At 37.1% G+C, this 21949-nt stretch overlaps 1 protein-coding gene across 4 annotated transcripts in view; it reads right to left on the bottom strand.

Annotated features, from left to right (window-relative positions):
- The window catches only part of LOC115224729 (neuropeptide SIFamide receptor-like), a 326618-nt gene that overhangs the window by 9161 nt on the left and 295508 nt on the right, over positions 1–21949 (bottom strand). For all 4 annotated transcript variants that reach the window (XM_036513539.1, XM_036513535.1, XM_036513526.1 and 1 more), the window contains one exon: positions 17965–18064. In XM_036513539.1, the coding sequence (XP_036369432.1) occupies positions 17965–18064 (100 nt within the window). The remainder of the gene's footprint in view (positions 1–17964; positions 18065–21949) is intronic.

The following is a 21949-nucleotide window of genomic DNA, read 5'->3' as shown; positions in this document are numbered from 1 at the left end:
CAGCATTAAGGCTCATCTGCCCTTCTAGTTCCGACATCGGTTCCATCAGTAAGTACATTTTAGACAAATACATACATAGATTAGTTAATAAGCTTAAGCTTAACCTTTCGGCGAGCTCCTCGCAAGTCGTAAATTGGTTTTCTTCCATTCCTAATAAAAACAGCACTAAGTTCATTCAGTTCGATATTGCTAATTTCTACCCCTCGATAAACCCTAGTGTACTCAATAAGGCCCTATGGCACGCGCATAATAAGGCAGGCCTCACAAGGGAGGAAATTAATAAAATTTTAGTGGCTAGAAAATCCTTTATACAGTTTGAAGATAAGTTATGGGTCCGTAAGGATACTCCCAACGAGTTCGATGTGCCAATGGGAAGCTTAGATAGTGCCCAGATAGCCGATTTGGTCGGAATCTATATTCTCTATGAATTAGCTGACCAATTCCCGGACATCTGCGGCGGTCTATATCGGGACGATTGTCTTTTTTACCTACAGAATGCCCCGAACAGAAGAATACAGAAAACTAAAAATAGATTAGCTAGGTTCTTTAGTAGGATGGCCATGAACATAGTTTTCGACAACGAACTAACTAAGGCCAATTTCTTAGATATTACCCTAAATCTGCATAGCAATTCTTACTGCCCCTACCATAAACCTTCCACAAACCTAAAATATGTCAGTTTTTTCAGTAACCACGCAAAAACTATCACAGATAAATTAGTTAAAAATATTTCTATAAGATTATCAAACTTATCTGCCAATGTCGACATTTTTAAGCAAAAAAGCGGAACTCTATAATGCCGCCCTGTCAAAAGCCGGTTATAGGGAAAAGTATTTGCTCATCATGATAAGTTTACTTACAATAATATAAATAATATAAGTAGTGATCGTGGCTCTAGCAATGTCGACATAAATATAGCTAACATAAATAAGTTGCGGTCCAAGGGAGACCATCGTAAGCCAAACCCATTCTTCAATACAGAGATGCCCTCCTTAATGTAAGAGTTAACACTCCGAGCCAGTCCAAGAACAGAAAAAACTATATCTGGTTTGTGATTCCTTTTGGGAAGCAAATCGGATCTAACCTCCCTTTACAGTTTCGCCAAGCCATTGCCAGGAATTTTCCCAGAAATTCGAGATATTACTCCACTATAAATTCGCACAAAGTAAGGATTGCTTTCTCAAATACTAAAAATCTCTCACAGATAATTGCCTCCCATAACAATAAGCTGCTAAATAAGGTCTCATCACCCATGAGCAGAGACACCGCCCTGTCAAATTCCAACGTAACATATAGTAATAATAATAATAATAATAGAAATAGCACAGATATTAGCAGCCTTCATACCAGCACTGGCGTTAGCAATAGTAATAAGGATAGCAGCGTTCTTAACAACAGTAGTTTTACGGACAATAACAATCTTAGCATTCCCAGGAACAGGGAATGTCCTGGTGATATTGCCTTAAATAGTAATGAAAATAGGATGAATAGTATCGTGCCCAAATCCAGCAGTAATTTGTACACCCATCATAGAAATAAGAACGCTTGTTAGTATCGGAAACCAATCCCAATAGATTAAGGTTCTTATCAAATAACTCCAAAATTAGAAACACCACTTACCAGTGCAAAATTTCTACTGGATCAGATGTCTACCTCTATATTGGCGCCACCTCCTCTAAATTAGCCACAAGGGTCTCAAACCATTTTTCCACGTTCCGAGATAAGAATAAACAGCACACCACGGGGCTAAGCAAATTAGTCTGGCGTTTCAAGAACGCAAATTCAACTTTTACGCTGGAATGGTCAATATTGTCGGTGTCCTTACCGTTTGATAAGGGCAGAAAAATCTGTGCCCTCTGCAATTCCGAACTCTTTCATATTCTGTTTGCCCGAGGCCAAGTAATAAACTCGATTGTCGAGAGATCTTTCAGATGCTTACACTGGAAAAAGCATACCTTTCACTCATACTAATGAAGTCTAATATAGATAACCACTGGATTTCCTACAAAATTAATTTGTGATATCTCATCCCTTTAGTTTATAAGACTTTCTCATAATTGCTAAGAACTGCTACCAATTCAAGTAGTCCACTAGTCTCTTGTCTTCACTATTGTGGTCTCTTTCTGCCCACTTTCTGTCTCTTAAGTTGATACATTCGAACACACAGACACAGTCTTTTCACCTCCTGGCTGTTAGTTTTCTGTCAGCCTCCTACACACACAATCACGCATTCACAGACACACACACACACACACATTATACGCACTCATACATACGATCACTCATTCATAAAATAAATCAAATATAAACACCAGTCAAACAGAATACATTCCCTCAACTTAATATTCTTTACCTCCCTTCTCCAACCTCGATTGAACCCTTGAATCCTTTAACTGCCAGTTTCTCCTACATTAAACCAATCTGACTTCACCCCCTATAAATAGACATTATTTATCATTATCGCTATGGGCTCCTCGTGAACAGTCATCTAAAAACCTGTTGTGCATTTTGTTGGCAAAAGAAGTTCCTGGATTTTCCTGAAGAGAAAGCTGCATAATGGACTCCTTATTCATTCGGAATTAGGGATTTTGCAGACTTCGAAACATATGTCGAAAATAAAATAAAGGAATTTTGTTAAATCTTCGTTCAGCTCCATTCTTTCCTGTACTTATATATATATATATATATATATTATATATATATATATTTATATGTACGTATGTATGTACATATGTGTGTGTATGTGTGTGTGTAGTGTATATATATATATGTATATATAAATCTTTAAATACAAATATATATATGCATACATACATACATACATTCACACACAACACACACACACACCACACACACACACACACATTATATATATATATATATATATATATAATATATATATATATATACATTGATCGCAATAAGAATGAAGTAACGAATAAACAAAATTATTTCGTTTGTTTTAAAATCGATATACCAAATTTGTGGTAATTGTACATATATGACGTTTGCAAGGAGTGAAGAATCCAGTAAAATATTTAGCGCTAAAGAAATAAAAACGTACTCATTTTCATCAATATGTGACAATTTCTTATTAAATCTGACGCTTAACAAAAGAAAACATTTTTCTACCGATATTATTATTATTACTATTATTATCATTATCATTATTATTATTATTATTATTATTATTATTATTATTATTATTATTGTTATTATCGTTGTTGTTGTTTTAGTTTTGGGGGGCTCCTGATAAAATTAATATAAATATTAAAGTGTATTCATTACTAGTATTGGAAATTGTTCATACTGCATATATGTTGTTTAAAAAATATATAAATATTAATTGATATATGATTTTCAAAATTAGAATATTGGTATTTTAGCCTATCGGGATGTATGAATTTAAAACCCGAAGAAAAACGTAGTAAAATCAATTAGATAGATGAAACACTGGGGAATTATACCCTTTCTGTGCATCTTAAATCTTATTTTGATATACCCTTTCTTCATCAGGATCATGTTACTATGGTAGCGGATATGTCATTATGTCATTTGTTGCGTAAGGCATGCACACGCGTGCTCGCACATACATATTATATATATATACGAGTGAGTAGACAAGCGAATGAAGGACAGTCAATACATTTATTGGGAGTTACATATATAGATCAACACAGTTTGATTCAATTTGATCCTTGGTACTCTGAGTTTCAAGCAGGTGGTTACTCTTCGGACAGTGGAGTCTAAATGAGAGTTCGATTGGAGAGAGAGAATGTTTATTACTATCAGTACTTATACGAGTATGTGTGTTTAGATGCGCCTGCGTACACACGCACATAAACACATGCATTCACACACGGAGAGGAAGGCGCACACATATACATGCGCGAGCACACGTATACACACACACACGTGTATATATATATATATATATTATATATATATAAACACACAAAGAATTAAATAGAAAATGTTTTTCTAAAAATTTTTCCACTTAAGTAATTAAATGTTTATAAATCATGAGGTCCTTTCTCTGTATGTGTTAGTCACAGTCAAAGAAAAGTCTAGAAGTCTTCGTACATCATATATAAGAAAGTTTGACATCAATAAAAGATGGAGGAACAGGGAAATAAAGTGGAAAGAGAATACCACGATGATAAGAAAGTTAAGAATGCATAATGCAAAGTACTGTATCAACCAGTAACCGAACAATAGAAACAGTTGTAAAAGCGTTTTTGCCTTTTTATTTTCTTTACGTATATATGATATTTTGTACATCATTTAACTCCATATTCCATATATGCAACTGCACGTCCATCTTTCATCTTTTATAATTTATTGTCTTCTCACATTCCATATCTCCATATATATATATATGCATACGGATATGTATCTATGTATATATATATATATATATATATATATATATATATATATATATATATATATATATATAAATAAGTGAAAGAATGGAGTCGAACGACGATTTTAACAAAATTCCTATTTATAGTTAAAAAACACACAAATTTCCACACGAAAACACGTGATTTCTGCCCCTGGCATGTAGCTTCAACCGTGTTTTCTGACGTGAATTTGCTACCCGGGTATCGGTTAACCGAATTGTCCATACTAGGATAATTCATTCACCTACTCATATATATATATATATATATATATATATATATATATATATATATATATATATATATATATATGTATATATATATATGCATATATAGTTATTGTCGTATATGTAGAAGATTGAAGAGGAACACACAAGTTGATAGTGTATAAGGAAAATAAAACAAGGTAGGAAATACTAAAGTGATTTATCTTTTTTACCTTGTCTTATTTTCTCTTTATATATATATATATATATATATGTATGTGTGTGTGTGTGTATACATATATATATGTATATATATATATATATGTATACATATATATATACATATATACATATATATATGTATATATGTAAACATATATATACATATATACATACATACATAGTTACATATATATATATATATATAATATATATATATATATATATATATTTAAGCCTATATACATTTATGCACGTATCCCTAAATACATATATACATACATATATATATATATATATATGCATACGGATATGTATCTATGTATATATATATATATATATATATTATATATATATATTATATATATATAAGCATACATATGTCTGTGTGTGAAATAATTCTTTCTTTGAGACATTAGGTCTCGAACAGCATAGACCTAGGAATAATAGATACATCCTATTAAAATGTAACTTAATTTGCTTCGGGATCTACTGTTTTAAAAACTCGAAAGTTTATAAATTCTTATGAGATCGACAATATATGTATAAGTGATTGTGGGTGCGTCCGTGTTTCTATATGTATTTGATTGTGTGTGATGTGTGTGCGTGCATGCGCGATTGCGTGCATGCATTTTACATTTAAAAGTAATTTTTACACTGGCATGAAAGTTTCGCATGTATTTCAACATGTATAATTACCAACAATGATATATTGAACAAACAGGCCTGACATACCGAAGAAGACTAACTTCACATCGTCAGTAAATTAGACAGCTATGCACAAGAAAACTTCGCTCTGAATCTATGCATCAATAACTGTGAATTTTATTACTTTTTCTTGTTCATCATTCTGACGCTTCAACTAATGTTCAACAACAAATAAATAAATTTAATTTATAACTAAATATCGATCAACATTAAATGCAATATTTTAAAACACACACACACACACAAACACACAGATCTAGAACGAAAGAGAGACCGACTCCTTCTGCGTGACCGAGCTCGGAACTTTGATCAGCTACGTGAATGAGAGCGAGGACTGAGCCTACGTTTACGTGGTCTGTCTTTATCCGTATCATCCAATTTATCTAAGTCGTTTTTCATACCTGAATATGTGGCAAACACTACGATTCCCTCATTTTTGCGGTCCGTGTGTGTGTATTTGTGTGTTTGTGCTTGTCCCCCTAACATCGCTTGACAACCGATGTTGGTGTGTTTATGTCCCCGTCACCTAGCGGTTCGGCAAAAGAGTCCGATAGAATAAGTACTAGGCTTACAAAAAATAAGTCCTGGGGTAGATTTGCTTGACTAAAGGCGGTGCTCCACCATGGCCGCAGTCAAATGACTGGAACAAGTAAAAGATGCAAAAGATGTGTGTGCGCGATTACATAATATATATATTTATGGCTATGTGTGTGTATGTGTGTGTGAGAGAAAGGGAGAAGGCACATGGCTTAATGGTTTGTTGCACTTGACATTTTCCATGCTAGAGCACAGCCTTTAGTCGAGCAAATCGACCCTAGGACTTATTCTTTGTAACCCTGGTACTTATTCTATCGGTCTTTTTTGCCGAACCGCTGAGTTACGGGGACGTAAATGCAGCAGCATCGGTTGTCAAGCGATGTTGTGGGATAAACACAGACACGCAGACATATACACATATATATACATATATACATATATACGTATATGTATATACCAAATCCACTCTATATAAGTAATAGTTTAAAATTTTGCCACAAGATAATCATTTTGGAGGAGGGGACAATTCGATTACATCGACCCGAGTATCCAACTAGTGTTTATTATTTTATCAACCCCAAAAGGATGAAAGAAAAATTGAACCTCAGCGGAATTTGAACTCAAATAGGAGCTAAGCATCTCATCTAGCGTGCTAGTGACTCTGCCTGCCAGCACGTTGCCTTATATATATATACACTAGCAGCATAGCCCGGCGTTGCCCGGGTATGTAAGAGCCCCTAGTAGGCAACGAGTAATCCCAATCTAGTCCTTTCCCTCTAGGGAACGAAGGCGCACGTGTAGGTTGCAATGTCTTCTCTTCACTCGAATACTTCTGTGTATACGATGTTCCTAGCTGTCCCTGGCGAAAACATGAAAACATCATTGCGCCTCCCAACGCGTGAACAGCCCACGTAGAGTTGACCTTGGCGAAGCACTGTTCGCCCAAATGTAACTTGTAGCGTTTGGGCTTGGGATTTATTGATGGATATTGCGAAGCAGAGTTAAACAGGAAACTGAGAACGCCTGAAGTGGATTGGTAGGTCAGTGCGCGACGGTTGAAGGTGCATGCGTGGAATGAAGACGTCCTCTCCCTTCCCACAACCGGTAAGTATTGTGGCCGTTATTAAATGTGGTGCCAAATGTTTCACAACCAGACGTGTGCCGCTGCACTGTTTAGGTGGAACCAAATTCCTGATGAGCATAATGGGCGCACCGACTTTTAACTTCAGGATGGGTGGCGGCAGGCCTGGCGGTTCAAGTGAATTCAGGAATTCAACAGGGTAATCGGCAAGCTCGGCGGGGTCTGCTGTCCTATCTATAGATTTGTAGACGTGGACATCACCAGGAATAGCTTCAAGTAGCTGGATATTGATGGAGTTGACGGTTGTAATTTTGGGTGCGAGAATAGCTCTGCCTGCCAGCCATTTTAGGTCGCGTAAATTTTTTTGTAGATCGTGGAAGACAGCGTCCCGGAGGCTAGCAGGGGTATCGACAGTGGTGCAAAGTGAGTTAAAAAGGTCGAGTTGTGTCCCCTAGACAGTCTATGGTTTGTGTTTAATACACAAATCGGTTTGCTATGTGTACCACATATGATTTAATTAACCGATCTTTTCCCGTAATAAAGTATCCTATTGGAATAAAAAAGGGCCATATAGCTCCTTGGAGCTCGCTGTGAATTTAAAAAAAAATTCCTGCCAATTTGTGAAAGATATTGTCGAAAATATGTCATCTTGAATTTGAACGTGATTTCCCAAAATGACATGATTTTATCGATTTTTTTCTGATGGTAAGGTATTGCATGGAAAACTAACGTCAGAATTAAGTTTCTTACGGTAACATTAAGCTTCCCCATGAGTTTGGTGAAAATCGATTGCGAGTTGCGAAAACTACAACAGAAAATGTGTTGCCTATAAAAAGCTTAGATTCTCGACTCCATGTCGAATTTATCAATTATTTTCAGAACTGAGGGAACTTTTCAAAATTTTCGCTGCGTTAGTTTTGAATTATGACATTGGGCTATGTGTGTGTCAAGTTTCATTAGAATCGGTTCAAGCCGTGGTCAGGGTGAGGGTACAGCCTGACAGACACACAGACACACAGACAGACAAACTGCCGTTTATATAAAGAGAGATATATAGTAATAATAACAATAAGCTTGAGATGGATTTTGTAAGCAACTCGGTGCTACCCCCAGTATTGATTCACTGGTCAGCATCTTCAAACTGAGTGGCATAATGGTATAGGCGATTTATTTGCATACTCAAAACGTTTCCCGTCAACAAATTTAAGATACAGGCACACACACGCACACATATAGGAACGCACATATACTCCACACACACAACCCCCCACACAATCCCACTCACAGATACCCACACGCACATACACATACATACACATACGCACACAGACGCATGCACATACACAACATATACATACACGCACACACATACATACACATACGCAAACACATGCACACACTCATACACAGGCACATACACACACGCAGACACAGGCCCACGCACACCCGCACACGAATGCACTCATACCTAACACACACAATCCCACGCATAAACACACAACTACATGTACTCACACACGCATGCGCATGCACGCACTGCAACACGCATATACCTCCACACACAACCCCACGTTCACACACACACATACATACAAGCAAACAACAACACATACATGGGAATATACGCACACGCACATCACGCAAAAAAACACACACGCACGCATGCACACAGGAACGCACATATACAACCCCTTCGTACAAACATACACACACACAGACGCATGCGCACACTACATACAAAACACCCACACAACATATACGTTCACGCACACACATATATACAGACACACACACATACTTCAAACACCTTTCTACTGACCATTCCTCTATGTACGTGTGAAGAGACACCAAACTACACAAAAGACCGCCACTTCTGTTTCCATGCTGCTGAAATCTTCCTACAACATTAAGCGACACACAGTTCACTCACACATATACATATAAACAGCCAAAACCACACTCACACCACACATATAACACATACATACACATACACACACACACACGTGCTATTACACACACAGTCTCCCCGCTCGTACATACCCACACATACACACACCTAGCTCCTTCTCTTACACTCTCCTGTCTTTTTTTCACCTATTCCCTTCCGGTCATTTCAAAATGTAACCACATATAATAATATAATAATAAAAAAAACATTGTGTACAGTGTTCAGGTGCACTACAACTCATCTAAAGTGTATGTATAGAACATAGGGTAATGTACAAGCGTCAGGAAAAGAACAGTGCATGAGTCATGACATACACATATGTGTATGAGTATGGAAAGGGACAATCAGGTGTAGTTTCGGCGGATTTCGGAAAGCATGAGGGCCTTAAAGGATGCAGTGTCATGGCAGTCAACAACTGACGCAGGCAGGTTGTTCCATGCTTCAGCAACTCTGAGCGTGAAAAAATGTCTCCGAAAGTCATGGGAGCTGTGCTGTTTTCTGACTTTGTAGGCATGTCCACGTGTGTTGGACACATGTAGATCAAAAAGGTGTTCAGTGTTGTTGTTGGTGAGGTGGTTGATAACTTTGTGGGTGTTTACCAAGTCCATCGCCAGACGCCGGAGCTTCAGTGAATCCATGCCCAGGGAAACAAGGCGCTCAGAGTATGGTAGGTGTCTGATGGAGGGTATGCGTTTGGTTGCGCGTCTCTGAACAGATTCCAGGAGGTCAATGTTCTGAGCAGGATAGGGGTTCCAAACTGATGATGCGAATTCCAAGTGTTGTCGTACCATAGCTGTATACAGCTTTAAATAGATGGCTAACAAAAGTCTTGCTGAGTGATGCCAAGACACCCTCGGCCTTGTGAATCATTGGCGATTTTCTTCTTCCGTCTTCCATTCTACTGGACTTCCCTTTGTTTCTGAAGAATAGCGTTGCTCGAATCTTTAAACCATCTTTTTTTCCTTACCTGAGCGTCTACTAATACTTTACATGTACCACGTCCTCGCGTTGTTGTTTTTTTGTGCTTGCTCATCTTCTTTTTTTATTTACTATATATATATATTCTGAGACCCCTTGGGTCACGGCACACACCATGGGATTTCACCTAGAAAGTTACTCTCCCAAGTACAAGTCAGGGCAAGGTTTTTTTATGGAAGACCAGCAGTCGTCCATGCATTCCGGCTTCCCCTCTCCACGCCACTAGTGTTATCCAAGGGAAAGGGAAAGGCTGATTCAGCTTGGCACCTGTGACGTCGCAACTCATTTCTACAGCTGAGAGGACTGGAGCAACGTGAAATAAAGTATCTTGCTCAAGAACACAACACGCAGCCCGGTCCGAGATTCGAGCTTACAACCTCACGATTGTAAGCTCAACGTTCTAACCACTGATCCATGCACCTTCACACACACACACACACATACACACACACACACACATATATATATAGTTTCTGTTTATATATATATATATATATATCTATATATATATATATATAGTTTCCTGTTTGTCTAGCATCACGTTACGTGTCATAAAGCAGAACACCATGAACCGCACCGAACTTTTGACCGATGTAAACAGAAGTACAAATACTGAAACGCACATATCCGTATAATCGCCCACATATACATACGCACATACACGTGCACGCGCATATATTTTTACACGCACTCGCATACATATACCTTTGAATGCGATTGTCGATATATGCGTGTTTTGCAGGAATATACGCACGTGAGCATGGTTGAATGTTTGTCAGTTTTATGAGTAAATATGTGCGTAGATAGAATTAATTAACCAAGGAATGTAAACATTGCCAAAAAAAAAAAAAATAACGTGTAGAAAGATTTAATTGAAACGAACTGGTTTTAAGGAAAAAAAGGGAGAAATTGAAAACATTCAGCAAATGGATTAAAAAAAAAATTAGGAAATTGAATGTCGGAACGGCTAAGTAAGTCAATAACAAGTAACGTTTCTTAATTAATAGAGCAGCGTGTACAATCAGTATTAAGACAACTATAGAATATCTATTTGTCTGTTAAATGAGGTAGACAGCTTTGACAATTTAAAAAGGAGTGTAATCACGTAACTGTTGAACTTGCTATTAGCAGCACACTTTATAGCATATAAAGAGATGGACAGCATTGTAATTGAAAAACACTTAGATTTTTCTATCGCCAAGTCGGCTGCGAAATGACAGAGCCATTGATACTCCTTGTAAAAACAACTTGATTCTTTCCTATTGATTGTAGGAAAGGATCAAGTTACCTACAAACTACAAGCTGACCCAAATAATGGCAGCACAATCAAACAAAGGCCAGGAGATGGTGTTAAGAATATGATGGTTTAAGCCTACTGATACTAGTTATCATTGTTTTGACTCTCGCACGGCAGAGGAAATCTTTGATATCAAATACTTTGTAATGAATACATCAAAATACGTCAGATACTTTGTAATGAATACGTAGTAATATATAGATTTCACATTTTAGCACAAGGCCAGCAATATCGGTGGAGTGGGGCACGTCGATTACATCGGCCTCAGTACTCTACTGGTACTTATTTTATCGACCCCGATAGAATGAGAGACAAAGTATACCTCAGCGGAATTTGAACTCAGAACGTGAAGGCGGCCGAAACGCCGCTAAGCATTTCGCGTAACGATTTTGCCACCCCATCGCCTTTGAATGTAGTAATATATTGAAAATCGATCCTAATACTTAATTTTTAACGTTGGTGCTTATTCTATAAGGCTTTTCCGTCGAAACATTTCGTCACGGGGATATAAACAAACCAGCGCCATCTGTCAAGCAGTATGGGGACAAATTCGAATACAAAGACAATCATACTTGCATATTTACGTACATAAGACAGGCTTCCAAATTGACTTATAAGGCATTGGTCGGCCCAGGGTTATAGCAGAAGACATTTGTCAATGTTGCGGCACAGTGGGACTGAATCCCAAACGACATGGGGTTGCAAAGTGAGTTTCTTCATTATACCCATTCCTGGGCTTTTGATATTTTGCTACTTGCTGGCTCTCGAAGAAGAGACAATGTATAAGGACTTCGCTGACCTTCTTAGACTGATGAGTTTGTTGTTATTAATGTGTCTCTTGAAATATTTTTCACGACGGCACTTAAAGGACATATATGAAAAGGGAGGAATTGTCTACTGTCGACGTTCTAGTAAGAAAGAAGTGGGATTGAGCATTGATACGGGGTCTGGGTTTGCTGTCTATAACAAGGGAGAAAAGTGAGTGTGTCAAGAGTGTCTGAGGCGAGATAGCGTGAGACTATCCAGCTTATTGAGGGAGAGAGAGAGAGAGAGAGAGAGAGAGAGAGAGAGAGAGAGAGACAGTGTGAGGAAAGATAGTTAACTCGTGAGCCAAAGAATACAGTTTGTTGTGAGTGAGTTTATATAATTCATGTTGCCCTTTTTCTGGATGCAGTCAAAGTTGTCTGTTTATGGAGCATTAGCACCTTCCAAGATGGATAAGGGTTACGCCATTGTGAGTTTCCGTTGAGCTTAGTAGAGTGACAATTGCTGAGGGTTCAGGTATGTTTCACCTCTGAAAAGAACGTCCGATAATTGCGAATCGGTCTCGGGAAGATAAAATAGGGAGAACAGGAAGCACTGAGACGGGTGGTGTAGTGTATGTAATCCTACATTTTCCTTGAGATTACATAGAAAGTATTTTGCGTAGGATATGAGCAGTTCCTATGAGCACTATCTTTTGAATTTCTGCCATTTTGGGGTTTCCTGGTATCTGAGTTAGGTAGCAATCAGCCCCTTTTGCTATCATTCCCAGGGCACCTATGACAACAGGTATTGTTTTAGTCTTCAGGTTCCACATTTTGCTGATTTCTATTTCAAGATCTTTATATTTGCTCAGATTTTGGCAGGTCTTGACAGATAAGTTTATATCGATTGGGACAGTCATATCAATGAGGAGGCATATTCTTTGTCTGAAGTCTTTCAATATGATGTCCGGCCTAGTTGCATCTATCTTTCTGTAGTTTGAATGGTGAAGTTCCAGAGGGGTGAGATGTGGTCGTTTTCAAGCACTGGAGGTGGTTTGTGTTCCCACCAGTTTTTATTTGGAATTCACTTAGATATTCCTTTGCCTGTTTTGTTACTGAGTATGATGCTTTCTTGTTTTCATGTTTTGAGACAAGTTTTAAGCTAGGCCAATTGTAGCAATCTTCATTGTTATTGCCAGTTGTAAAAGGCCACGGCCTCCCTCTTTTCTTGGCAGATAAAGTCGTTCTGTATCTGCCTTAGGGTGGTGCATTCTATGCATTGTCAACAGTTTTCGTATTTTTCTGTCAAGATTACATATTTCAGTAATTGACCAGTTAACGATATTGAAACTGTAAGTCACGACTGGTATGGCTAAAGCATTGATCGCTTCGATCCTGTTTCTCGCATTCAGCTGTCTTGAGTATTGCTCTTACTCTGCGATAACATTCTCTCCTGATCCTTTCCTTCATCACTGAATGCCTTATTCCGTCCCCTATTATTATTATTATTATTATTATTATTATTATTATTATTATTATTATTATTATTATTATTATTCAGGTAACTGCCTGGAATCGAAACCGGAATCTTGTGGTTGGTAGCCCGTGCTTTTAACCACTATGCCATATGCCCTGGGCACATGGCGTAGTGGTTAAGAGCGCGAGCTACTATCCGTCAAATGTAAATTATGTAAATAATGTACATAATTCCTCATCTCTTAAATGTAGAACTGTATAAAAAACGTATGTGTGTATGTGTGTGTCTTTGCGTGTCATTCCAGAGATAATGCGAATTTTTTCAAAATGAACATAAAGTTATTTTTTAATATAAAATATACGCTCCTTCATCTTCTACAATGCTTTTCCATTTATTTGGTAGGCTTGCAAGGCCCATTTTCCTAAATTTACTCGTCCGTGACGAAAAATACTCTCTCTCTCTACTCTTTTACTCTTTTACTTGTTTTAGTCATTTGACTGCGGCCATGCTGGAGAACCCCCCTTAGTCGAGCAAATCGACCCCGGGACTTATTCTTTGTAAGCCCAGTACTTATTCTATCGGTCTCTTTTGCCAAACCGCTAAGTGACGGGGACGTAAACACACCAGCAACTTTGGATTCAACTTTCTCTTACTTCTTGTCGTTTGATGGTCTTTGACTACCAAGCTAGTAGTTTTCATGTCTAAGAGAAGCTCCTGACAAATCTATACGATAAGCAAGTTGTGAATTGTAATTGACCTTAAAATATTCGGTCTCCCCTAAGTTAAGTAGACATAGTGAATAAAGTTCTCAAAATAATTTTCCACAAATACAACACTATGAAACATGAAACATATGTTTTATTTTTACACGAATTTTAATTATATCATCTTCCATATTTATAAGGGAGAGAAAAAATGACTTTCTAACTTTTTACAGTTAAAATTGCTGCTAAATTTACAAAAATTGTTTTCAAAATTCTTAGCACGTTTCAAAAGCTATGTTTGTATTGTATTACTATCTGAGGTATAAAACTGTTTCAATTAAGCACCAAAGTATTACGGTCTTAATGGAATGAGAAAACAACGTTTTGCCGGAAATGAAGTGAAACTCTAATTGAACCAGTTACGATTTGGGTTTGCATATAATGTTATCTTATTCTCACTAATTCTTGCTAAAACGTAATATAACTACAGTTTAATATATCTTAGTCATGGCTTCTTTAATGAGTTACAAGTGAGTTTGTAATTTGTTTTATATTCATTGAAATGAAATGTAACTAACGTCTGCTAATATATGTTAAATAACCTTTAATAATTATATAATTACTCTTGGAAACAAAATTTTGTTGGCTTATATCTGGGATATATTTAAGATCGCTGAACCCATGCATAAGATATTTCTTACTACCATGTTTTAGATATTGATTTCCAATACACTTCTGTTATTAATAATCACTGTTCAAAAGTGGTTAATTAAAATGTCAGGGAACCGTACATATTTTAGTGCCGTAGAAGTTAAACCTATTCTAGATTTTGTTTGGGGTACTGATTCTAAATTTCTTCAGTCAGCTCTATCTTGGAAATACTGTTTGTGTGGTGATATTAGGGACTTAAGGACCCCCATTGCACATTACAGTTTAGTGCAATAGAAATTAAATTAATTCGTGTTGTATATTTAGGCTGCTGATTGCAAAAATAGCATCACACTTCTAATTTATGAATTATCTGACATTATACATGAAATGTTAACGATGCTATTAAAATTGGTTTATTTCGCATCAAATCTTAGACTAAAGGCATTGAACAAGTATATATTTGCCGTGGTTCCTTACGCAGAAAATTCACTGGTCTTAGCACGGAAAAAACTTAGGTAGAGGATTTTACAGCTCCCATTAAAAAAAAAGCTTAAGAATGATTTTCATTTCATATATGCTCTGAATTAGCAGAGAATATTACAAGGTAGGCTGTAACGCGAAAATTAAGGTCCCTTGTGGTCCATAGTTGCTTAGGTTGCTTTCTAGCGATTAAAGCGAAAAGCAAGGTGTAAAATTTAACCAGAGTGTAAAACAAAGGAAATGAAATATTTCAAAAGGTGAAATACACATATACAAATACATTACGTTGGAATATTTCGTGGGACTCCTCTCGCCATAGAAAATTTTATAAAAGAAGGCGCTTATGTACCAAATGTAGCATCGTTTTATGTTTATAGCAAATAATCTATTAGTAACATTAATATTGTTGTTTTGGTATACGATTAGTGGATAGTTACAAAATTCGAGTTGATACGGTGAAGACGTTGCTAGGTTCTGAAGTCATAAAGATTCCATTTCTAAGACAAAAACAATAATCTCAGAGCTCATGTAGAATGATGTTCTGCTTTTCCCAAACTAGTGTTGATAAAGCAAAAAGTAATGGTATTTTTTAATACAGAAACAGCTGCCAGTGTGTTTGGAATTAGCGTCCCAAATCTACACAAGAATAAGTCAGAATGTTGAAGTATTTATAATAGTTTTTGTTGATTAATTTATGAATTACACGTCGAATGACTGAGTCTTACTTTACATTTACATGCATATGTATGTATTTTTAGGTACACACAGACACACACACACACACACACTGTATTTATATAAACATTAATGGAAACGGCACTTTTCGTTGTGCTACTTTTTCTGTTGGCAATATGCCACATTGAAAATTGTTTTAGTCTGCATGTAAGTGTTAATATACATTATGTATCCCTTGTTGCTCATGATTTAGGCCGCCGCTTTTCTCTTTTTTTTTTTTCGCAAATTTTTATATCTAATTACGTTAAAAAGAGTGACCTATCTGACTTCCAAAGAGGACAAATTGTTTAAGTGTGGATGATTCGAGCTTCATTCACTAAAACTGAATTGTTTTATGTCTCAGAGCTGCTGCATCTAAAAATTATTTTCGCGTTCGAAAACCAAGATAAAATCAGTCCCGACTGGCATGCTTCTGGATGGAAGGTAAAGCTTATAGATAAGTTCTGCAGTATAGAGAACCGTATTGTGTTTGAAAACTGTTCGTCTTGAGCTCCATATAGCTGGCTACCATGGGAGAGCGGCATCTGTTAAAACTTTCTTGTTCCCCGTCAATATTGATAGCAAGAACAAAATGCGGTTTTAACTCTGAGAAGTGATCAATGGCTCTAAGAAACAATTTCACATTCTCTGATGAGTCCTCGTTCACCCTCTTAACTTCAGGAGGAGTTTATGTTTAATGGTAGACCTCAAACCCTGCGATCTTTAGTGTTTGGCCCTTTCCGCGAAGCATGGAGATTGTCGACAGGCGTGATTTTGGCTCCTTAGTTGTTCTACATGGTAATGTGAGTATTTCTACAGGGCAATGTGAGTATTTCGGCTGATCATATTCATCTTATGGTTCAAATATTGTTTCTTCAGAACCCAAATGTGCCGATTCAGAGAGCTAATGATATTCCAAACTGGAATTGTACAAAAGTGAGGCAGACCACTAGGGTTGCTTTCACAATCACTGTATATCAACCTAATTGAATATTTTACGGTGTTTTGGAACAGCATTGGGGAGCTGCTTTCCCTCTCCATCATCGCTGAAAGAGCTAATGCAGGCTTTATTTGAGAAAGGTTCAATCCCCAGAACATGCACAAGTCAGTTGCTCGGCGTATTAAAACTGATTGATGCCAAAGATGGACTATTAAATAGTAAAATTTCCTTTTAACAATGCGTTTCTATTATTTTAGCTTAATTTGGAGGCGGCGGGCTGGCAATGCGGCTAGCACGGAGGATGAAATACTTAGCGTTATATCTCTGCTTTTTTACGTTTTCAGTTCAAATACCGCTGAGATCGACTTTGCCTTTCATCCTTTAGCAGTCGATAAAATAAATAACAGTTAAAATTGACTTCGGTAGGATTCGAACTCAGAATGTAAAGAATCAGAATACCGAAAAGCATTTATTCGACGATCTAACATATTTGTCATCCATCTGTATTACGCATGGAAAATACTTCTTTGAGCTATAGGCACAAGGCCTGAAATTTTGTGGGGAGGGGCTAGTCGATTACATCGACCCCAGTGTCCGAGGGGCTGAAAAGCAAAGTCACCTTCTGTCGGAATTGGAAATCAGACCGTAAAGACGGACGAAATGCCTTTCAGCATTTTATCCGGTGTGCTAACGAATCTGCCAAACACGTCACCATTGGTATGAAAAATAAAAAGAGTTGGATATGAATACAGCCATTCAACGTAATCCTTTACTCCAAATATAACCACGATTTGTTTATGGAGAAATAAACATTTTAAAGAAATATTATTTCTTTAATATTTACAAAGATTTAAAAATAAGTTTATTACCTGTCAATGGCGATGGCTGCTAATGTATTGACTGATGCACATACTGAGACCCCTTGCAAATAGGGTGTGGCTTTGCACAGAATAGCTCCAAATGGCCAACCTAAAAGAAAAACAAATATAGAACCGTTAATTCGATATGGATACATTTCACTCGCCTGTAGTCAAAATTAACAGGTAAATATTAAATGATATCACATAACATTCATAAAACAACATTTTAAATTTATCCATATTGAATAAGAAAGGACAAAATCTACTGTGCAGGTGTGTTGTTGGAGGTAATTCTGCCAATGAAAGTACACGCATTGAATATGTTCTACTTATTTCTAAATATCAGTCAAATAGACAATTAATCAGTTGTTGAATTTATTAATTATCTATCTGTCAAAATACATTCGTTACAGTTAGTGACATTATCAATGACGACGTCTCTGTCAAGTACCTCTTTCTCCTCATAACTGTTCGTCTCAGAGATCGGGTACTTTCATTGGTGGTATGCCCCCACCCCACCACCCACAATACATTTTCAGATGCAACACAGGATTTTACATCAAGAACCTTACAAAACAAATACAAAACTATTGCTTAAATACAAAAGCTATATCAGTGTTATCATCAATGTCTTGTTCTGTAAGAAAATTTTTGCATCGTAGCGCACGTAGAACAAAAAGTATTTCTACGGTTTACAGTAATGTACCAACACATACATGCAATGTACTGTACGGGAAATAGGAAAAAAAAAAGGCTCTGTGTAGCCGCTTAAAAGGCTAGAAGTAGGAGCCATACACTTCAAACCAAATTTTGTCATCTTGAAAAATGTACTACTACCTGAAAAAGGAAACAGTTGCGACGGTCTAGGTCATTTTCCGCCATCTGTACAGTAGGCGTTCGCTGATCTATGCTTGACTACTACTGCTATCTCTGCTGCTGCTGCTTCTACTACTACTACTACTACTACTACTACTACTACTACTACTACTACTACTTCTACTACTACTGCCTTTACTACTACTACTACTACTACTACTACTACTACTAATACTACTACTACTAGGCGAAGTGTGTTATGAAATTTTGCTACTGGCAGTAAATTTGGAACAAAAAACCTCTAACTGTAACTGGCACCTTATTTGCTTTCCCGATTGTTACATGGCAACAATTAAAGATATCAACATAAATGGTTCTGTATATATTTTCTTATTTTTTCTTATTTTATTTCAAGTAATTTTAAATACAATAGCGTATATTGCTAATTTCACTTAAAATGAAAATGATACCAGTTGATAACCTCAATTTGTAACGAAATACCTGAAAAGCTGTGGTTTCAATGCAGTACATAATACAGTAACAACTAGACAATCATTATAAGACAATCCATGTTAAAGTTTGATAAATGCGCTTGAGGCATTTTACCATAACTACGAAGCATGATTGTTCTTTACACTGGGTTTAATTTATTCTAAATGTATTACATAAAAGTTAATAAAGAAAAGACACAGAATTTTAATAAGGAAACCTGTTGTACAGGATAACGTCTCCGTGAGTCCGTATGTTACGATTTTTTATTGTAGTTAATTAGCCATTATACGCTATTGGGAACAGAAGACGCACCGTTACATATCCGGTAAGGAACTGCATCTATGCTCTTATACCAAAAATCAATATTTGAGGATTGGGAAATAAAATCGCATATGGACAACAAAATATATAAATGGAAAATGATATTTCTATTTCAGTATTTATGTCCCGAGGTTCTAAATTCAAATAAACCTGGATCGGAATTGATACTTTTCTGCATCTGATTTAATTATTTTCAACGTTATATTAAGTTATTTTCAGCTGAGTGTACATTAGTAGGAAAATATTTCGCTTCACAGGTAATTTAATATATCAACGCAACAGAGAATTAGCTTCGGGTAATATATATATATATGTATATATATATATATATATATATATATATAATATATAACGGGAAGCTTTATGAAAATAAACAAAAGACGAAGGCAGGTGGAAAACAACGAACAATTGTATTAGTATGGCGCTCAGGAAATGTAAATAAAACAAGTCTTTAACGTTTCGAGCCTACGCTCTTCAACAGAAAGATACACAGAGAGAGAAAAACACAGAAAGAAGGAGAGAAAAAAAATGCGTGCAGTAGCTAACGAATCAACATGGCGATCTGATTTCGGCCAGAGGTCAAAGATCAAACATGAGACGCGAGAGCGAAATAAGGGGAGATAATAGGGTTGATAAAAGGGTTGAGGGACCAGCTAAAAGTGCGTGGGAGGGGTCTGGATGTGTGTATGTATAGGGTTGGTGTATGTATTAGTATGTATAAGGGTGTGTGTGTGTGTGTGTATGAGAGAGTATTAGTGCGTAAGATTGGTCTGGACGTGCGTATGTATGGGGTTGGTGTATGTATTAGTATGTATTAGTATGTATTAGTACGTATTGGTATGTATAGGTGTGTGTGTGTGTGTGTGAGAGAGTATAAGTGCGTATGCGGGGTCTGGACGTGTGTATGTATAGGGTTGGTGTAAGTATTAGCATGTACTAGTATGTATTAGTACGTATTAGTATGTATTAGTTGGTGTGTGTATTAGTATGGCACATCATATGTGATGTGATGTGTAAAGTCATGTGGTGTAGTGAGGAGAAGAGGGGGAGGGGGAGAAGAGGGGGGGAGAAGGGGAGGGGAAGAAGAGGGGGAGGAGAAGGGGGGAGAGGAGAGGATGGGGGAGAAGGAAGGGGATGAGGGGGATGAAGGAGGAAAGAGGGAGAGGGGGAGAGAGAAGGGGGAGAGAGGGAGTGAGGGAGCAGAGGGAAGGGGAAGAGGGAGGGAGAAAGAGGGAAGAAGGGAAGGGGAGTAGGGGTGAAAGGATGAAGGACTGAAGAAGTAGGGGTCGGGGGGAGAAAGGATAGGTGAGGAAGGGGGTGAGGTTAGATGAGGAGGGGGGGAGAGTTGAGACCAAATGGCGTATATATATATATATCTTTATGATGGCAGTTTTTTGTGTCCAAAGATCCTGAAAAAGAGCGGCTCACACTCAAGTGGCTAGCTAAACCGATCCTTGCAGAGCTTCTCGTCCTGCCCGTACTCAGTAGTTATAAAATGAGTGTTAGTCTGCCCAATCTAGTCCCTCATTTTAGAATTGGATGTCCGACCACAGTGGCTCAGAGGGCTGAGGCGGCTAACGTGTCCAGTAGGCTGTAGGTTTTACATTGGACTGGCCTTCTCCCAGGTAAATTGTGTTTGAGGACTGAAGAACACCATCTGCCCCGAACTTGCTAGAAGAATGTCAAAGAGGGGGATCTTTTCGGTTTGAACGGCAGTTTTTAACATAATTTCTAGGTAACTAAAAAGTATTAAACTTCGTATACCAATCGAATGTGTTTATAAAACATCTTTTCCTCTTGGCTTTATTGAGAAAATTCTATAGTTTGTAACATATTTGTTGTTTTTTTTTCTTCAATTTCTGCAATTTCAACCAGTCAATTACCTCTATTGAGGTAAAAAACATTCTGTGCCGTATGAATATGTCCCACGTTTAAGAAACAGATTGGGTTTATTTACATTTGTGAAGAAAAAAAGATACCCTTCTTCCTACCCCTATCCCTAACCCTAACCCTAACTAACCCTAACCCTAAAACAGATAGAAATGCAATAGATCGATACTAGGGTCATAATTATGGATGAGAATTTCATATGACACCGCTAGGAAAAACTGCCGTTCAAATCAAATGCTGTTGACATTTACTTCCCTATGTATTTTTTTTTTGTCTTTCCGAAGACATTCACAATGCAGTAAAGTTTCTTTCATATCATGCTAAACAAACCATATCTGGGAGATACTGATTGGTTAGAAGTGGGAACAAAAGTTTGTAAGTGGTGGTTACACACTACGAAACCCTGGAACGTCCCAACCAGGGTTCTAATACAGGTGTAATGCATATATATATATATATATATATATATATATAT

This window comes from Octopus sinensis, linkage group LG2 (genome assembly GCF_006345805.1).
Source record: "Octopus sinensis linkage group LG2, ASM634580v1, whole genome shotgun sequence".
NCBI lineage: Eukaryota > Metazoa > Mollusca > Cephalopoda > Octopoda > Octopodidae > Octopus > Octopus sinensis.
Note: the sequence above shows the minus strand (reverse complement) of the source record. Positions and strands in the feature narration are given on the sequence as shown.